This window comes from Scyliorhinus torazame, chromosome 5 (assembly GCF_047496885.1).
Source record: "Scyliorhinus torazame isolate Kashiwa2021f chromosome 5, sScyTor2.1, whole genome shotgun sequence".
NCBI lineage: Eukaryota > Metazoa > Chordata > Chondrichthyes > Carcharhiniformes > Scyliorhinidae > Scyliorhinus > Scyliorhinus torazame.
Genome location: NC_092711.1, coordinates 148,409,646 through 148,430,493, shown reverse-complemented (window position 1 = coordinate 148,430,493; position 20,848 = coordinate 148,409,646). Strand labels below are relative to the sequence as shown.

Here is a 20,848-nt window from a genome sequence, read left to right as displayed (position 1 = left end):
ACACCGGGGATAACTCCCCTGCTCTTCAAAATAGTGGCTGTGGGAACTTTTACACCCACCTGAGAGGGGCAGACAGGGCCTCAGTTTAACATCTTATTTGAAAGAAGGCTGTTCTGACAGTGCAGCACTCACTCCGTGGTCGGACCAGGAATGTTGGAACTGGTTTTTGTCCACAGGTCCCTGACTGGGTCTTAACTTTCTGACTCAGAGGTGAGAGAGCTGCCTACTGAGCTATGGCGGACACTAGTTAGAAAGGAGAAGTTATACTTTAAAACCCTCCACCCTTTGCCTCCGATGCCTAAGTCTAATAATTAAAAACTCCAGTATAAAAATATTTCACTGACAAATGTTGAAGTATTGATTTCGAGCCACAAGTTTTGACTTTCCACTTGCTCCTCTGCACCTTTCTGTCTCTATTGCTCATATCAATGACAGCCGGGAGATGGAGCTGTGGGCTGAATTTAGCTGAGAAAAACGGGGTCTGCATCCCAGTTGGGAAACTGCCATGTGTGTCGCACTAATTCAGAGTCAGGTAGGCGCTGGAGGACTGACTGGGAAATGGGCCTCCAACCAATTGTTACATCGGTCACTATTCCGATCCCAGACCAGACCCCAACAGTGGCTGAGATACTGGACCAAAACCCCAATATTTCAGTTTATTTGTCAGACTGTGCGGAAAGAATGATTCGCTCCAGGAGTGATCACATGAAGAAATAGGGCTTGGTTATTTTTAAAATAAAATTTTATTATGGCGACAATATTAAACATTTTAACATCACACCCAAAAACAACAGCTTACAATCACCCATTTAACCACAACTACTGAATCTCTCATTAAACAACAGGAAAAGAAAGATACAGCTCTCAATCTGTCTCACTGTGGGAGAATTGTGGACCGAGAATTCAACTCCTCCAAATCTTTCCCCAAAAACTGCTCTCTAAAGATTTTTAAAATGTCTTTCTGCCTTCCTTGGTTCCACCCAGCTATGACCTCATCTCCCCAAGCTGGAAAACAAATGATCCCTGACGGCTGCAAAGTACATTAATTCCACAAGTACTATCCCAGTCAAACCACAGTCCATTAGCCCAGACTGCAAAACACATTCCTTTGTCAATTTCACCTTCTGGCGACTAAAAACACCCAGGCCCTGCAAAACAGGATCCTTCTTTAAAATAAAAACAGGACCACTGCAGTGAATCGCAACGAGCCTCAAAAATAGTCAGCCCACTGGAGGCAGAGGTGTTAGACCGGCCAGTCCAGCAGAAAGAAACCCTCCAATCATCACCATTCACCAGATGTCAGAATGAACAAAATGCAGTCCTGGATGTCAGTGAGAGCAGAAACAATAACAACGGAGCCAACATCTGTAATTTATTGTGAACTTGTTGGAGTCACAATAGGTGTGATGAATCACAAAACCCCTCCCCACATTGAGAGCAGATGAATGGTCTCTCCCCATAATTAACTCGCTCGTGTCTCCGTAGTTGGGACGGATCATTGAATGTCTCCCCTGCTCAGAGCAGGTGAATGGCTTCTTCCGGGTGTGAACTCGCTAGTGTTCCTGCAGGGTGTCTGGATATCTGAATCCTTTCTCTCACTAAGAGCAGGTTAACACCTTCTCCCCTGTGTGAACTCGCTGGTGTCTCTGCAGGTGGGATAACTGAGCGAATCCGTTCTTACACTGAGAGCAGATGAACGGCCTCTCCCCAGTGTGAACTCGCTGGTGTTTCTGCAGATCGGATAACTGAGCGAATCCGTTCTTACACTGAGAGCAGATGAACGGCTTCTCCCCAGTGTGAACTCGCTGGTGTCTCCGCAGGCTCGATGAAGTAGTGAATCCCTTCTCACACAGAGAGCAGGTGAACGGCCTCTCCCCAGTGTGAACTCGCTGGTGTGACTGCAGGGCAGATAACTGAGCGAATCCCTTCTCACACTGAGTGCAGATGAATGGCCTCTCCCCAGTGTGCACTCGCTGGTGTGTCAGCAGGTCAGATGATTGACTGAATCCCTTCTTACACTCAGAGCAGGTGAACGGCTTCTCCCCAGTGTGTACTAGCTGGTGAATCCGCAGACTCCTTAAAGTAGTGAATCCCTTCTCACACTCAGAGCAGATGAACGGCCTCTCCCCGGTGTGAACCCGCTGGTGTTTCCGCAGGTCGGATGATTGAATGAATCCCTTCCCACACACAGAGCAGGTGAACGGCCTCTCCCCGGTGTGAACACGCTGGTGTTTCCGCAGGTCGGATGATTGAATGAATCCCTTCCCACACACAGAGCAGGTGTATGGCCTCTCCACGTTGTGAACTCGCTGGTGTCTCTGCAGCCTTGATGAAGTAGTGAATCCCTTCCCACACACAGAGCAGGTGAATGGCCTCTCCCCAGTGTGAACTCGCTGGTGTGTCTGCAGGTGGGATGATTGAGTGAATCCCTTCTCACACTGAGAGCAGGTGAACGGCTTCTCCCCGTTGTGAACTCGCTGGTGTCTCTGCAGGGTGGATAACTGAATGAATCCCTTCCCACACACAGAGCAGGTGAACGGCCTCTCCCCAGTGTGAATGCGCCGATGAGTTTCCAGTGCAGATGGAACCCTGAATCCCTTCCCACCGTCCCTACATTTCCAACATTTCTCCAGGGTGGGGGTGTCCTCTTGTCTCTCCAGGTTTGTCGATCAATTGAAGCCTCGTCCACACACAGAACACGTGTACGGTCTTTCCCGACTGTGAATGGTGTGATTTTTTTTTCAGTCTGTGTAACTGGTTAAAGCTCTTTCCACAGTCAGTGCTCTGGAACACTCTCACTCGGGTGTGTGTGTCTCGGTGCTTTTCCAGTCACACTGATCTTTTGAAGCCGACAGAAAAGACAAACATTTCTCCTTCTAGATTCTAAGTCCGGTGATACTCAGTTCCAAGGAATTGAGAGACTCAGTCAGATTGAGACGTGACGTTTGAGATTTCTGTCTGTAATTCCTCCTCTTCTAATATCCTGTAAAAACAATTTACAAAAGTTACTTTTCTTCTCCTCATTTTGGAGAAGGTATCCTGAGGGTAACGACAGTCTGGCCGTGGGGTTAATCCTCCGGGTCCTCAGTCTTATTGAGGAATGTCCCCTTGGGTCTATTGTGGTGGTGATTCTTTTGTATTTTTGTTATTATGGGAGGGTTTATGTGTTGTTGACTTTATCCTACTCTGGTACAGACAGGGCTTTTATCTGTGAAAGGAGCAGTTTGGGGAAACTTTGGTGCCTCTGGTGTAAAGAGAGTTGGAGGAGGGGGTAATGGCGCACGCCCGATTGTGGTGTGAAAATCTGTTCCTGTTCTCACTGTCGCCTAACTAATGGCAGCAGTTAATCTGCAAATTTTCTCAGGGAATGTACGGGACATCCATCACCCAATCAGAAGGAAAAAGATCCTCTCCTTTCTTAAGGAGAAAGTCGACATAGCTTTATTGCAGGAAACCCATCTGGTGATGAGGAACACTTTCAATTGAGGCGGGTTTGGGTGGGGCACGTTTTCTGCCTCCATTCAGTCAAGTAGCAAGGGTGTGGAAATGCTTATTAATAAAAATATCACTTTTAAGGTTGAAACCGGCATCAAGGACAAAGAAGGTGGATATGTGATCATTAGAGGTTCGGTGAATTAAGATGTTGTTTCAATAATGAATTTTATGGATCCCCAAATTACTCCCCGGAGTTCATTACTGAGGATTTTGCAGAGTTAGCTTCAATGAACGCTTTTGTGGTTGGTGACTTCAACTGCCACTTAAATCCTCTGGTAGATAAACTCCCGGTACCACCAACACCCCCACGCTGCAACCTTGGCCGTTGGCCTCGGCTTGTAATTTGATGACTGTAGGAATTTCAGAGTTTTTGTATTCTGGGTATTTGGCGCAGTCAGGGTTAAAAGCCTGAGTTAGTGTGTGTGACTGCTGCAGTCATGTTTCTAAAAGAAATCCTAGCTTGAAAGCCAACTAAGTTTTGGTGCCAAAGGTGCAATTAAAGCATCATAAAAAACATGGGCTAATGGAAAGTTGTTTGGATGAAGGGGATTCCCTGTGGAGTTAATTAGGTTTCAGCTTGGTAAGATGATGTCAGTACTGGGAGGAGCCACGGTATCAGGCGTTTTGCAGGAAAGCAGTGTTTTAGTTGAGAATGAGTTGAAGATATGAGCAGAGGTCAAGCATCCCAGTTCAGTTGAAAAGATATGTCTGGAGCCAAATTAGCAGTTTCTTTCCAAGCAGAGTGGAATTAGAAGGTGAGCTGTAACAAGCTGAAACAGCTTCCGATGAAATACAGCCAGACTTTCTGCATGGTACTAACAAGATTCAGATCTTTTCTTTAAAGCAGTGACACAAGATCTCTCTTTCTCAAAGAACATCTCTGAGGGCTAACTTTGTTTCCTGGTGGATTGAGAGCTGACATGGTGTTTTTGTTGTTTGAGTGGGAATAAAGGTAGCAGTTAAGGGTTACTGTATTCATTGTATTGATTAGCATTGTTTCAGGGCTAATTGTCAGCTGTTTTCTGGTGTGATGTTAAATTTATTTTAATATTGTGTCAGTAATAAAGTTTGGTTAACTTGACTCCTGGTATTTCCCCCTCCATTTTGTGGGAGACGTGTAAAGTTTATGCTCGGGGGCTGATCATTTCTCACACTGCTAATAAAAGGTGCAGAATGCTGGAGAACCAGCGGCGTCTGGAGGTTTGTTTGGCGATGGTGGAGGAGAATCATATGGAGGACCCGAGTAAGCTATTGCTGAAGGAGGTTAACGCAGCAAGAGTGGCTTTGGACTCCCTATTTACTCAGCAGGCCGAGAAAAGTTGAAAGTTTGAGAGGTCGAAATTGTACCAGTTTGGGAATAAGCCGAGCAAATACTTGGTCCGTTTGACAAAGGGATGGAAAAGGGTCATGAAGACGGAGGAGATAAACAGGGATTTGGGGAATTCTATGCAGGATTATACAAGTCTGAGCAGTCTGGTAATGTGTTGGTGGGTGTGGAACAGTCGTTCTCTTCCCTGAAGCTTCTGGAGGCCTCAGAAAATCTGAATGCTCCCCTTTCTAGGGAAGAGGTGTCAAAGGCCATGAAGGAGCTGCAGCCGGGTAAAGCCCCGGGACCAGATGGCTGTGGGGTTTTATCGGGGGTTTGCGGATTTGTTGTTGGACCCGTTGGTAGATATGTATTGTCACTCTTTTGACTCTGGGATACTGCCACCGTCTCTTCATGAGGTTAATATCTCTTTGATTCTGAAGGTGGACAAGGACCCAGAGGAGTGGGCCTCTCCTCACCCAATCTCTCTTTTGAATGTTGACTTGAAACTGCGATCTTATGTTTTGGCGATAAGGCTGGAGGACATCCTTCTGACAATCGTGCGGGAGGACCAGACTGGGTTTATACGGGGAAGAGTTTCCAGTAACAATGTTGGAAGGGAGCTGAATGTGATTCAGGCTTTTCAGAAATATGCATTGGATGGGCTGGTGATCTCCTTCGATGAGAGAAAGCTTTTCCTTGAGTTGAGTGGAATTATCTGGTGTATCCGCTGCGAGGCTTCGGGTTGGGTGAGGATTATATTGAGTGGATTCAATTGTTACATCACAGACCGGCAGCGGCGCTGCTCACCAATGGTATAAGGGTGTCGAAGTTTGAGCTTCAGAGAGGGACGGGACAGGGCTGCCCTCTGTCTCCCTTGCTGTTTGCGTTGTGTAGCCAGTTAAAATAGCTAACTCCCGATTTAGAATGGCTAACTCCCGATTTAAAATGCCGAACGGCAAAGGCTGATGAGAAAGTCAGCCAACAGGACACAAACAAGCAGCTGCGGGTTGAGTGTATATTTACCTCTGGCTGGAAAGGCCAGACGAGATCGATACCGGCAACCATCAGCATAACAAAACACCAGCCATCTGCATATTAATGAGCAATCCCCGGGAACAATGAGCAACATTTAGAAACATAAAGCCAACCCAGACTCCGTGGCGCCAGCAGAAGCCTACACAAAGGGAGGTGTGCGACCACCTCAAGACCACCCATCGATCAAGGAATCACTCCAGCATTGGAGAAAATTGAACCAAGTGATTGGGACAAAGTCCAATCACTTGGAACCAGGTACAGGGTCCGCCCCGAAAGGCAGGAAGCCCCTGGGGACTATAAGAATACAGTCCAAGTTCAAATCGCTCTTCTTGACCGGGTTACTCAGCAACGCGAACCAACCCTTGACAGTGACCGGGTGTCCAGCCATCGCTGAAAACTAGTAAGTCTTACTTCAACGCTCGCTATGAGATAGGTGCTCCTAGCTACCAATCTGTACCAACTTCGAATCCCGCAGGCTCAGAACCCGAACGAAAGGCCATTCGTTTCCCTGACCTGGTGGGCCAGTTCCAAGTTAAGTATAGGCCTGTTAGTGGTAGAAGTAGCTTAGACGTAGAATTTATGCACGAGTAGTGATTACTGTGTATAATAAATGTGCTTTGATTTAAATCTTACTAAGCGGTGTATTGGATTATTGATCATTACTCGGACTTGAACCACGTGGCGGTATCAGAAAGATACCTGGCGACTCAAGAGCAAAGGTGATAAAACAACAAACAAACTAAGGCAAAAGTTAGCAACAGTTGGCCACTGAGCCCTTGCCGGAGGATATTAGATTTGATCCTCTGATATCTGGATTGGGGGGTGGGGTGAGGCAGCACAAGATCATGCTGTGTGCAGATGACGGGCTGCTGTTTGTGTCGATCCCAGTGTTTCAGGCCCGGACATTATTGGATAGATTTAGTATCCTCTCTCGTATCGAGATCAATTTTACTGAGTCTGAGGCCATGCCGGTGGGGAGAGGTTGAGGGGTAAGCCCCCTCCTCTTGCTAACTTCCCCTTCAGATGTCCCCCCCCCCCCCCCCCACACCATGCCATTTAAAAACCTGGGAATGTCAATGGCTCCTCGTTGAGACTGCTATATGGGGCCAACTTTCCAAAGCTGATGGTGACTATTAGGTGGGTCCTTGCCCAGTGGTCGGCTCTTCCGATTTCATGGTGAGGGAGGATCGCCTTCATTAAAGTGAATGTGTTGCCCAGATTGTTGTACCCTCTGCAGATGCTGCCTATGCTGCTGTCAACCAGAGTCGTTAGGGGAATTAATTAAATCAGGGCAGGGCCTACTCAGTTAATGGGTGGGAGTTGGGGAGAGTTACAGAACAAAGAGATCTAAGAGTACAGGTTTATAGCTCCTTGTAGGTGGAGTCGCAGGTGGACAGGATGGTGAAGAAGGCATTCAGTATGCTCGGTTTTATTGGTTAGAATATTGAATACAGGAGTTGGGATGTCTTGTTGAAGTTGGACAAGACATTGGTAAGACCACACATGGAATACAGTGTTCAGTTCTGGTCACCCTATTATAGGAAGAATATTGTTCAATGAGAAAGGGCGCAGAAGAGATTTACAAGGATGCTGCCAGGACTTGATGATCTGAGTTATAAGGAGAGGCTGGATAGGCTGGGACTTTTTTTCCCTGAGCGTAGGAGGCTTAGGTGTGATCTTATAGAGGTCTAGAAAATAATGAGGTGCATTGATAAGGAAGATAGCCAACATTTTTTCCCTGACGTAGAAGAGTCTAGAACTAGAGGGCATAGGTTTAAGGTGAGAGGAGAGAGATACAAAAAAAAGAGACCAGAGGGGAAATTTCTTCACACAGAGGATGGTGAACATCTGGAATGGGCTGCCAGAGGCAGTGGTAGAGGAAGGTACAATTTGTCCTTTAAAAAGCAGTTAGACAGTTACATGGGCAGGGTGGGTAGAGAGGGATATGGGCCAAATGCTGGCAGGTGGGACTAGCTTAGCGATAGAAATTGGGCGGCATGGACTAGCTGGGCCGAAGGGCCTGGCTCCATGCTGTAAACATCTATAACTCTACCTGGAACAAAAAGAAACCTCGCCTCAAGTTTGTTAAGCTCCAATCGCTAAGGGAGGGTATGGTCTCCTGAAAATCAGGCTTCGTCAATTGGGCTCTCGTCTTATGGATTGGGTGAGGATGGACTAACATTCATCAGGCTCATTCGGAAGCAGACCAGTCAGTTCTCCCTCTATTAAAAACTGGCATAGGCTGATTATGGAATGCATTTCCATGCAATTTTTAATGTCTGTAATTCATTCTGAGTCTGATGCATTGGGTCAAGTACGGGACTCCCATCTCAAATACATAGGCTCCAATTTGACTGACTTGCTCCTCCTGGGCTTTCCAAGAGTGAATTCAATTTAACTTAGGCTGGGAGTAGGGCACAGTGGTTAGTACTGCTATCTCAGCGCCAGGGACCCAGGTTCAATTCCAGCCTTGGGTGGCTGTCTGTGTGGAGTTTGCATATTCTCCTCGTGTCTATGTGTGTTTGCTCCGGGTGCTCTGGTTTCCTCCCACTGTCCAAAGATGTGCAGCTAAAGTGGATTGGTCACGCTAAATTGCCCATATTGTCCAAGATGTGTATGTTAGGTGGGTTGACCATGATCAATGCACCGGGTTACGAGGATAGAATGGGGAGTGGGCTTCAGTGAAATGCTCTTTCTGAGGCTCACTGCAGACTTGAGGGGTGAATGGCCTTTTGCACTATAGGAGTTCTATGTCATCTATGTTGTGTTATTCATTTTAATTTGATTAAGCCGTTAGTCTGTTTGCAATATTTTTGGGTTTATAAACTGAATTGTTATCCTCCGTTTTTATATAATCTTACCTTCTTTCCCCATTCACTATTTTAACCTGTTAATTGGTTGTTCAATTAATCTGGCATTTCATCTCGAGGCTCTGGGCCCTCAAACATCCTGTTCCAAAATAATTCTGCAATATGCTGCTTGTATTTATGTTGGCAATATCTCTTGTTCCGCTTTGTGCCCATTTCCCACCACTTTTTCTGTTACTCTGTTGCATTCATTGTTTAAAACATGATTTTAAAAAATAACAATTTATTCAAAATCTGTCCAACTCATGCATGAATATATTCAATGACCCCCACGCCCCACTGGCCCCTGTGGAAGAGAAATCCAGAGACTAATAATAATAACAGGTTAGGTGGATTGGCCTGGATAGGGTGGAGGTGTTGACCTTGGGTAGGGTGCAGACTCGATGGGCCGAATGGCCTCCTTCTACACTGTAAATTCTATGATAATCTATGATAGCGACAGTACAATATTACAAGGTTAGAACTAATAATAAATGTACTTTAATAGAGAACCATAAATAATATATCTAATCTGTACCATATAACATGAGACATGTCTCTGTCCGACATTAATTTACTGTCTTCTTAAATGTCAGCAATCGCCTGGAGAAACCACTGATTAATTGTGAACAGATAAATGTGTCAAGCTGAGGGAGCAAAGGAATGTCAATGTCTTTACGAGACAGAGAGAGGCCTGGACCTTTCCAGAGTCTGCACCCTCCCTGGATTCACTTCCTTTCCCTTCAGTTGCTGCAAGTGACCAATTGAAGGTCAGAATGAGAAAAGAAATGGAAAGGGGAAGAAAAGAAAGTGTTTTACTCACAGATGTTGGAGACAGGAGTTTTCAGTCTGTGCGAGGCCCCAGTTTTGCTTCCGCATTCAGCCAACGGGGGAGCTGATTGGATGGTGGAAGAGAGTCCTTCCGGCTCACCAACTCTTCCCATTGGTCAGCAACCTTCCGGTGCACGCATTGGCATCCGCGGTGACGTCTCACGGTTCCAGTGCGGAGGCCCGGCGGGCGGATACATCAGCTCCGCCCCACTCCCCGAGACAAGGTTTCCAGGCAACCGGCTGACAACTCCGGCCAGAGCGAGAAGCCTCTCGGTGATCTTCCCCCCGGCCCGGGACTGCGCATGTCCAAGAGAGAGGAGCGGTTGCGCATGTGTGAGGGAAAACCCACCCCCTGACCTTCCTGCTGAGGTATTGACCAATCAGCGCGAGCGAGAAAGAGCTTTCCTCCTGTCTCCAACATCTGTGAGGAAATCACTTTCTTATCTCCCCCTTTCCATTTCTTTCCTCAACTGAAGGGAAAGGAAGTGAATCCAGGGAGGGTGCAGACCCTGGAAAGCTTGGCCCAGGTCTCTCTCTCTCTCTTAAACACATTGACACCCTTTGCTCCCTCAGCTTGACACATTTATTTGTCTGGCTAAAAGGATGGTCTCTTATATAATGTCCACTATCCCCTGCAAGACCCCTGCCGCTCTCAGTGCCGTTGCCAACGGTTCTATAGCCAGGGCAGTCCCCCCATGCAGCCTGAAAAAATCTGAACTCGCCCGGTTTGTCTGTATAAATGCCACCGGTGCCTGGTATAACAACCAGACCCAGTCCACAAATAATCCAAGCCGCCCCAGGACCTCCCACAAATAATCCCACTCCACTCGATCAAAGGCCTTCTCGGCATCCATGGCAACCACCACCTCTACCTCTCGTCCCTCTGGAGGTATCATTGAGTAGCCTCCTGATGTCGGCCGCTAGATGCCTCCCCTTCACAAACCCCGTCTGGTCCTCCCCTGGCACCCTGGGACACAATGCTCTATTCTCAAGGCCAAGATCTTAGCCAATAGTTTGGCATGCACATTTAGCAGGGAGATCGGTTTGTATGACTCACATTGTTCCGGGTCCTTTTTACGCTTCAAAATGAGGGAGATCGAAGACTGCGACAACGTCAGGGGAAGAGCACTTCCAGCTCCCTTGCCTTGTTCGAGTCCCTTACTAGCAGCAGTCCCAATACCCCCGAGAATTTCTAACAACCCATCCGGACCTGGGGCCTTGCCCGATTGCATCGCTTCAAGCTCCTCCACCGCTTCTACCAGTCCAATTGGGCCCCCCAGGGCCTCCAACAGCTCTTCATCCACCTTCGGGAACTCCAACCCCTCTAAAAACCACCTCTACCCCGGCTGGGGATTCCGACTCATACAGCTTGCTATAGAAGTCCCTAAACACCCCATTCACCCCCGCCGGGGGTTCAACGATCAGGCAGAGAATTCCTTTTTCCAACCAAATCGGGGGGGGGGGGGGGGGTTGGCACCTGTTTTTGGACGCTCCGCACCCTCCAAAACGGCGTCATCGAGGAGTACGGCGCATGCCATTAGGACGGCCTCAGGATGTTAGCTAAAGGCCCTCCCCCGCTGCTCCACCCCCGATGGGCCGAGTTCCCGACCGCATAGTTGACGTGTGGTCCCAGCTGTGTGAGAAGCCGCATGGTGGCAAACTGTGTCCAGCGGCTCCACAGTGGGGGGGGGGGGGGGGGGGGGGGGCACTTCAGCGAGGGCATGGGGAACTGGTGGCCCAGGCAAGGTCCAGGGGAGCACTATCTGGTAGGTCAGGTCCGCGCGCGGCCGGCACCATGTTGTACAGGGCGACTGCTGCAGGTCATCGCCATGCACATGCGCGGCTTAGGACCCGTCAATTCTCTGGCCATTTATTTTGTGGAGGCCATGCGTTTTACGTCCGTGGTTGCGAGCCCCTCTCCGGTCAGAGGATCGGTGCTGGGGCCTCGCCCATTTTTCCCAAGGAGAATGTTTCAATTCTCTGTGAATACCTTGCACAGCAAACTCAAGGTAAGATGAAATAAAGAGGTTGGTTTATTTCTACACACACTAGGTGAGAGGGGTTTCCCAACACCCACCCACTTTTGCATTCGTACAATAAACGGGGGATGAGGAAAAAGGAAGAGGGTTCCAGGAATGACCACAATAAAATCCAAGTCATGGTTTTCCATGTGTCCAGAATCCGAAGTCTAATGGAATGTTCCTTCAGAGGGAGGTTTACTGTTGCGGGAGATCCATCTTTCCAGCAGTGAGACTTCCACGATGGGGGAAGACACGGAGAGTGAGTTAGTCTGGGAGGAACAAGAGCCAATGTTTTAGCCATTTGCAGGTTTTTGTATTTATATATATCCAACAAAAGCTCAGGATTGGTGCAGCACAGCATAAATTTCTCAGCAATACAGAAGTACAGGAGAGGACAGGAGGACGACAATACAGATGGGTCAGTATAATCATTAAGCTTGGTGCATCCGTATGTACCAATGGATATACTGGAGAACAAGGGAGAGGAGGAAAAGGCCATGAAAACATGGTGCACACCTTCCCACGTAGCGAGTGCTCGCACCACCCACCAGAATAAGATCACGGCGTCATGTTCGGGCGGGCATCAGAACACACTGAACCCCCAGGTCCAGTCACACCAGAGGCATCAATAACACATCCTTATGTCCCCTTCTCGGGTACAAGACCTGTCTACCGTTACAGGAAACGGTCAACGATTCTTCAACCCCAAAATAACATACTTAAATTTCAGGAAAAAAATCAACAAGGACACTCATCCTAAAAGGACGCAATAAAGCCCCAACACCGGAACAGCACAGAACAATCATCACTCAACACAATTACACAGAGAAGACCAGCAAATATTCACACAATTGGTTCAAATTCTAATCGATGCAGCTTCCAAGAGACTAACAATAACAGGACTTTAAAAAGTACTACCAAAAGCAGAGGATCTCAGGATAACAGGGACCAGAATACAGCCCTGAGCACACGGTCCCCTGACGTACGCCCCTCACCACAAGACAAAAAGGGAAAAAGCTGCTCATTCAAAACATCACTCAGCCTCTCAGGACACCCCGCCCAAGAAGGAACCTCCTAAGCAAAAGGGGGCAACAGGAAAGTGACCACAGTACAAGACCTGGCCCAGCCCTGTACACCCTCGTACACAGGAGTCAGGAAAGCAAGGATAGTCACACTGTGCCAGGACACCCAACCTCACTCCTCTCTCACCACATCCGAGGGCAGCGCACACAAGAAGATTCACGCCGTCCTCCACCAAGGAGATTCCACCCACGAGAGGAAAATTCGTCAAGACACCCAACAACTCAGCATCACGGGAGGAGTGCGATCCTCAATCCCCGCTCACGGCAAAGGAAACCCCCGAGATACAATGTACCAAATCGGGGCCTACATCAGCACGCTATCTCCTCAAGGAAAAGTAACTCCAAAAGAGAGGAACACCAGGATTGGCCAAAGGATGCCAGACAAGAACCAGCATCGTATGTGATGATAAGTAGATTGTCATCTATATTATCATCTGTACGTAAATAATAATATATGTATAACTGTTGTAGTTCCAACATACGACCATCAGGTGGTATGAGTATGCAGACACATGACCCGGACACCATGGGTTCCAGGAGAAGGTGTTGGTGAGGAGTTTGCAGCAGTCGCATATTAGAGTAGCTCTGTAGTATCTTAGTGTAAGTTAGTGTTAGACCATTATTTCCAACTGTATTAATCCTAGACATTTTTGTAATTTGTTTGTGTAGTCTTAGTAATAAATAACTATGTTTATGAAACAAAGTCTAATGTTCTTTATTCACATGACAATATCAAGATTCAACATCAGCCCAATGAAAGAACGTTGCACCGTGCACCGTCATAAAAAGGATACTCGGGGCAGAGCTACGTAGCCTCATTGGCGTCAAAACACTGCCACCCCACGGGAGACCCTGCTTCAACAAGGAGGGCATTCAGGAAGTCACTATATAATCCCACTTGGAGCAGGGTGCCTATCCCCCCCCCTCAGCCTCACCCTCAGACTCAATGAGGGCTCCAACATCATTGATCCACAACACTCAAACTCTCACTCAAACCCTCCAACCCACAGGTTACTACCTCCCCAGTGGAACCTATCCAGAGAGGATTGATTGATGATTTGATTGATTGGTTTTATTGTTACGTGCACTGAGGTACAGTGAAAAGTATTGTTCTGCGTACAGTCCATACAAATCGTTCCATCCATGAAAAACAAAACATAGGACATAGATAAATACACAATGTAAATACATAGACACAGGAATCGGGTGAAGCATATGGAATGCAGTACTACTCAGTGGAGAAGGTGTGTGAAGAGATCAGTTCAGTCCATAAGAGAGTTATTCAGGAGTCTGGTGACAGCGGGGAAGAAGCTGTTTTTTATCTGTTAGTGCGTGTTCTCAGACTTTTGTATCTCATGCCCGATAGAAGAGGTTAGAAGAGAGAATAACCCAGGTAGGAGAGGTCTTTGATTCTGCTGCCTGCTTTCCCAAGGCAGTGGGAGGTGTAGACAGAGTCAGTGGTTGGGAGGCGGGTTCACGTGATGGACTGGGCTGTGTTCACGACTCTCTGTAGTTTCTAATGGTCTTGCCTCGAGCAGTTGCCATACAGGCTGTGGAGGAGGACCAGAGGAGGAGCAGACCAGGGGCCTCCAAAGGGGACAACTCAGGGAGGGAAACTCACTCCACCACCCAACAGACCCTCCGCCTGACCCAATAAACACAGTTATTCCTGCCCTGCCCGAGCCAATCAAGTGACCACTGCCACGCCCAGGCAGCCAAGAGAATATTGAAGAAAAGTGGAACAAGGATTAACTGACCACACCCAGTTCCTCGTGCTCACTAGTTCCCTTGGTTCTCTCGTGTTTTTGGGACGATTTCTGTGTCTTCCTCTGTGAAGACAGATACACATTGTTTAGTTTCTCTGACATTTCCTTATTCCCCATTATAAACTCTCCTGTCTCTGTCTGGAATGGACCCACATTGGTCTTTGCTAATCCTTTCCTTTTCACATTCCTATAGGTGCTTTTCCTGTTGGTTTTTATGTTTCTCATCAGTTTGCTCTCATATTCTATTTTCTCTTTATCAGTTTCTTGGTCCTCCTTTGCTGAATTCTAAATCAATTCCCAATCCACAGGCGTACGGCTATTTTGGCCTCTTTATGAGCCTCTTCCTTTGATCTAATGGAATCCTTAAATTTTCTCGTTAGGCACAGTTGCATCACTTTTCCTGTGGCTTTTTGTTCCTTAAAGGAGTCTACATTTGATGTCAACATGTAATAATACCTTAAAAATTAGTGATTGCCTGTCTATTGTCATATCTATTGTTGAAATGTCCCAATCTACCACAGACAACTTGCCTTTCAAACCTCGCCAGTTTCCTTTGTGAAAAACATGTGGATAATTAAACAAAGGAACCATGTAACCACCATAGCCCATCTTAATGGCAACGTGGCATGCTTTCAGAGGTTCCAAACAGAAATGGGAACTAAATATCTTCCAACCACCAAACACCCTTTCGCTCTGAGATCCTCGTGAAAGCTGAAGCCAGGAATTCACAACGTGGCTCAATGATCATCAGCCACTGGAGGCAAATTTGTGAGACCAACCAGTCCAGCAGGACGAAACCCTCCGCCCATCCCTATTGAACTGACAGAATTAACAAAATGCTGTCCTGGATGCAATTGAGAGCAAAACAGCGGAATCCTACCCCTGTAATCAATTGTGAACTTGGGGTGTGAGCATGTGCGATGAAACACAAAATCTCTCCTACACTGAGAGCAGATGAACGGCCTCTCTCCAGTGAGAACTCGGCGGTGTCTCCATAGTTGGGATGGATCACTGAATATCTCACCTACTCAGAGCAGGTGAACGGCCTCTCTCCAGTGTGAACTCGCTGGTGTGTCCGCAGGTTGGATAACCAAGCAAATCTCTTCCCACACCGATAGCAGGTGAATGGCCTCTCTCCAGTGTGAACCCGCTGGTGTGACTTCAGGCTGGATGACTGAGTGAATCCCTTCCTACACTGAGAGCAGATGAATGGCCTCTCTCCAGTGTGAACTCGCTGGTGGCTCTGCAGGTGGGATAATCGAGTGAATCCCTTCCCACACTGATAGCAGGCAAATGGCCTCTCCCCAGTGTGAACTCGCTGGTGTGTCCGCAAACTGGATAACCGAGCGAATCCCGTCCCACACTGAGAGCAGGTGAATGGCCTCTCCCCAGTGTGAACTTGCAGATGATTCTGCAGGGCGGATGAATGTCTGAATCCATTCCCACACTGAGAGCAGGCGAACGGTTTCTCCGCAGTATGAATTCGCTGGTGTGTCCGCAGGTTCCATAAGTGAGTGAATCCCTTCCCACACTGAGAGCAGATGAAAGGTTTCTCTCCAGTATGAACTCGCTGGTGTGCACGCAGTTGGGATAACTGAGTGAATCCCTTCCCACACTGGGAACAGGTGAATGGCTTCTCCCCAGTGTGAACTCTCTGGTGTGCCTGCAGGGTAGATGAATGACTGAATCCCTTTTCACACTGAGAGCAAGTGAATGGCCTCTCCCCAGTGTGAACTCTCTGGTGTGTCTGCAGGCTGGATAACCGAGTGAATCTCTTCCCACACTGAGAACAGGTGAACGGCCTCTCCCCAGTGTGAACTCGCTCGTGTTTCTGCAGGTCAGATAATTGAGTGAATCCTTTTCCACACTGAGAGCAGGTGAACGGCCTTTCCCCAGTGTGAATGCGCCGATGAATTTCCAGCACAGACGGAGCTATGAATCCCTTCCCACAGTCCTCACATGTCCATGGTTTCTCCATGTTTTGGGTCTCCTCGTGTCTGTCCAGTTCGGACAATCAGTTGAGGCTTCGTCCACACACAGAACACGTGTACAGTCTCTCCCCGCTGTGAATGGTGTGATGTTTTTTCAGGCTGTGTAACTGGTTAAAGCTCTTTCCACAGTCAGTGCTCTGGAACACTCTCACTCGGGTGTTTTTCCAGTCACAATGGTGTTTAAAATCTTTGAAGCTGACAGATGAGACAAACATTTCTCCTTCTAGATTCGAAGGCCAATGATATTCAAGTCCCAAGGAATTGAGGGACTGTCAGATCCAGACGACATGTATTAGATTTCTGTCTGTAATTCGTCCTCTTCGAATCTCCTGTTAAAACAATTTACAAAATACATCACTGTCAGTACAGGATAGAAATTCAGAACAGAAAATTCTAGTTTCTCTGGAACATTCTTTCCTCTTGCATTCCGCAACATCTGTAAATCTCCGTCCCACACACTCTCCCTCCATTCTCACTCTGCTGTATCTAATATTCACCCTCCCAATTCTCCTGAAGGTGCCGATTCAGGCTGATTGACAGATCCATGCTCACTGCTTCCTGTCCTGGACACAAAGACCAGAACAAATCTGAGCTGCAGTCAGCCATTCGGTCCACCAAACCTGCTCAACCATTCAATGACAGCATTGGCCGATCTACCTCAGCAGCATTTTCCCGCACAGTCCCCCATATCCCTCGATATCTTCACTCCCTTGAAACGTTATCAATCTCTGATTTGAAAATACTTGATGACTGATGTTCCACAGTCCACTGGGGTAGAGAATTCCAAATGCTGACCGGGGAAGTGAGGGGAAGATGGGTTTGCTGGTGGAATCATGCTGGGGTTGGCAGAACTGGCGGAGGATGATTTCTTCAATGCGGAGGCTGGTGGGGTGAAAAGTGAGGACAGTGGGGATCTATTCTGGTTCTGGGAGAGAGGAGCGAGGGGGAGGGCAGAGGTGTGGGAGATGGGTCGGATACGGTTGAGAGCCCCGTCGACCACAGTGGGTGGGAAGCCACGGTTAAGGGAGAATAAAGACACGTCAGCAGCACCGTTTTGGAAAGTGGCATCATCGGAACAGATGCGACGGAGGTGAAGGAACTGAGAGAATGGGATGGAGCCCTTACAGGATGTGGGGTGTGAAGAGCTGTAGTTGACGTAGCTGTGGGAGTCGTAAGTCTTTAATTGGTATTAGTGGACAGTCTATCTCAGAAATTGAAATAGAAAGGTCAAGGAAGTAAAGGGAAGTGTCGGAGACAGACCATGTGGAGGTGATAGAGGGGTGCAAACCGGAAGCAAAATGAATATATTTTTCCAGGCTTTGCAGAACACCTCCAGTCCATCCGCAAGCAGTTCCCAGACCTTCCTGTCGCTTGCCATTTCAACTCACCGCCCTGCTCTCAGTCCGCATGTCCGTCCTTGGCCTGCTGCAATGTTCAGGTGAAGCCCAGCGCAAACTGGAGGAACAGCACCTCATCTTCCGATTCAGCATGTTACACCCTTCCGGACTTAACATTGAGTTCAACAACCTCAGACTCTCCACCACCTTTACCCCATTTTTATTTTCATTTCTTCCATTGATCGTTTTTTCCCTCCCCATTATTTTCCTCCCCTCCCCCCATTCGAATTATTTCAAGTTGCCCGTGACACACTGCTCACCTTTATTCTGCCATTTGCACATTCTAACCTTTTTATGTATCACTATCAGCACTCACCTGTGGAAGGAGCAGTGCTCCAAAAGCTAGTGTTTGTGCTTGAAACAAACATGATGGACTTTAACCTGATGTTGTAAGACTTCTTACTGTGCTCACCTCAGTCCAACACTGGCATCTCCACTATCAGCACCCTTCTTAGCCTGAATTACCACCATTTGCATTCCTTTTATCTTCTGTTCTCGACATCTTTGTCTATATCTCCACCTATTGCTGGCCCCTATCCAGCCCCACCGCTCCATTCCACCCCTCCCCCACTACAGTACAAATCTGACCCCATTTCCAGTTCTCTCTAACTGTCACAAAGAGTCATGCAGACTCGAAACATTAGTTCCCTTTTCTCTCCACAGATGCCGTCAGACCTTCTGAGATTGTCCAGTATTTTCTGTTTTTGTTTAAGATTCCAGCCTTCACAGTAATTTGTTTTCATAATATATCTAATCTGTACCATGTAAAAACACTAGACATATCTCTGTCCGACATTTATTTACCGTCCATTTAAATTTTAGCCAACTCTAATAATAATAATAATCTTTATTGTCACAAGTAGGCTTACATTAACACTGCAATGAAATTATTGTGAAAAGCCCCGAGTCGCCACATTCCGGCGCCTGTTATCCGGAGCACCCGGAGGAAACCCATGCACACACGGGAGAACATGCAGACTCCGCACAGACAGTGACCCAAGCCGGGAATCGAACCTGGGACCCTGGAGCTGTGAAGCAATTGTGCCAACCACTATGCTACCGTGCTGTTCCGGTACACAGAGGGAAAATTCAGAATGTCCAAATTATCAGACAGTATGTCTTTCAGGACTTGTGGGAGGAAGCCGGAGCACCTGGAGGAAACCCGCGTAGACACAGGGAGAACTCTGGGGAACAACCCTTTTAATTGTGAACATTAGGAAAGAGACCACCCTTTTAGCCAAACAAATAAATGTGTCAAGCTGAGGGAGCAAAGGATGTCAATGTCTTTGAGAGAGAGAGAGAGAGAGAGACCTGGGCCAAGCTTTGCAGAGTCTGCACCCTCCCTTGATTCACTTCCTTTCCGTTCAGCTGCTGCAAGTCACCAATTGAAGGTCAGAACGAGAAAATAAATGAAAAGAGAGAGAAAAGAAAGTGTTTTACTCACAGATGTTGGAGACAGGAAGAAGTTTCAGCCTGTGTCTTCATTAACACGTCTGCCTTCTGATTGGCTGGAGGACCAGAGTCCTTCCGGTCCTCCCACTTTTCCATTGGCCAATACCTCAGCAGGCAGGTCAGAGGGCGGGCTTTCCTCCACACATGCGCAGCTACCCCTCACTCTTGGACATGCGCAGTACCTGATCACCCGCCCGTGCGGCGGATAGAGCGGGTTCACCCGCGCGGGGGATTGTGGGAGCTGCGGCCGACACTGTCCAAACTCCTGGGACTGGGATGAAAAATGGAGGAGGTGCAGTGACCTCACCCTGACACAAAGTTCATGTTGGTAGTCACGGGGATTGATTGTGTCGTTCGCCCTTAGCATCTGGGGAAGGCAATAGGTGAGAGTGAAACTGAATCCGAGAGTCAGCATCTTCACGGGAGGAGACTTGGGGAAAAGCAGGAGGACAGAAGGATAAATTAGTGTTAAAATCAATAGTGAGGAGAGCATGGGTGGGGGGGGGGGGGTCAGACATTTATAGTTTGAGAGGAAGAAGGCTTTTCTGTGACAACTAGAATTGTCAGTTGTGAATTTCTATTCTGTAATCACAGCGATGACTTTAAAAAAAAACATTTTTTAATATAGATTTACAGTACCCAATTATTTTTTTCCAATTAAGGGGCAATTTAGCATGGCCAATCCACCTCACCTACACATCTTTTTGGGTTGTGGGTGTGAGACCCACGCAGACATGGCGAGAATGTGCAAACTCCACATGGACACTGACCCACGGCCGGGAGTGAACCCGTATCCTCAGCACCGTGAGGCAGCAGTGCTGACCACTATGCCACCCTGATGATGTCAATCCTATCACACCCATTAAAGTCTCTATCAGGTCAGTCTTCAACCTTCTCTTCCCCAGGGGATATATCCCCAACCTGTTCAATACCTCCTGAAACTTACACTCTCAGTTCTGATATCATCCTTTCTTGCTAATCTTTCTTGCACATCCTAGAGGCCCTATCTCTGTTTTAAAGGGTATATAATAAATATTTAGATTCGGTTTAATTTGGTTGAAGGTGCCTTATTTACTCAGTTCCAAATTGACCCTCTAAAATGCTTCAATTCGAAAGAGGCTTAACAATCAGGTAAGAGCAAAATGGCGGCGGGCGGAGACCAGGCAGCGTGGAGGCAGTGGGCGGAGGAGCAACAGGAGGGTATCCAGCGCTGCCTCAGAGAGATTAAAACGGACCTGCTAGAGCCGATGAAGGCTTCTATTGATAAGCTGCTGGAGACACATACGGCCCAGGGGGTGGCAATCCGAGAGGCTCGACAAAAGATCTCTGACAATGAGGACGAGATCTTAGGCCTGGCGGTAAAGGTGGAGGCGCACGAGGCACTCCACAAGAAATGGCAGGAGCAGTTTGAGGAGATGGAGAATCGGTCGAGGCGGAAGAATCTGCGGACTCTGGGCCTCCCGGAGGGGCGGGAGGGGCTGGACGTGGGTGCCTATGTGGTCACCATGTTGAACTCGCTGATGGGAGCGGGGTCCTTCCAGGGGGCCCTGGAGCTGGAAGGGGCCCATAGAGTGTTGGCGAGGAGGCCCAAGGCTAACGAGCCTCCACGGGCAGTGCTGGTGC

General features: G+C 47.9%; 2 protein-coding genes across 2 annotated transcripts in view; both read right to left on the bottom strand.

The window, feature by feature from the left end:
• LOC140417962 (uncharacterized) overlaps positions 1 to 2,669 on the bottom strand; it is a gene marked incomplete at its 5' end in the record, with an annotated part of 142,429 nt that extends 139,760 nt beyond the window's left edge. The window contains one exon of the mRNA XM_072501394.1: positions 1,600 to 2,669. Within this exon, the coding sequence (XP_072357495.1) occupies positions 1,600 to 2,669 (1,070 nt within the window). The remainder of the gene's footprint in view (positions 1 to 1,599) is intronic.
• A 10,649-nt stretch (positions 2,670 to 13,318) lies between these two features.
• On the bottom strand, positions 13,319 to 19,263 carry LOC140422016 (uncharacterized). Its single transcript, XM_072506984.1, has 3 exons — positions 19,218 to 19,263; positions 15,410 to 16,705; positions 13,319 to 14,448 (listed from the first exon to the last, which is right to left on the bottom strand). The coding sequence occupies exon 2, from the start codon at positions 16,361 to 16,363 to the stop codon at positions 15,410 to 15,412; it is 954 nt and encodes a 317-aa protein (XP_072363085.1). The 5' UTR covers positions 16,364 to 16,705; positions 19,218 to 19,263; the 3' UTR covers positions 13,319 to 14,448.
• Positions 19,264 to 20,848: the final 1,585 nt, after the last annotated feature.

What these genes read in the sequence shown, in the direction of transcription:
- LOC140422016 (XM_072506984.1), bottom strand. Translation starts at nt 16,363, where the DNA reads ATGGAGAAACCATGGACATGTGAGGACTGTGGGAAGGGATTCATAGCT.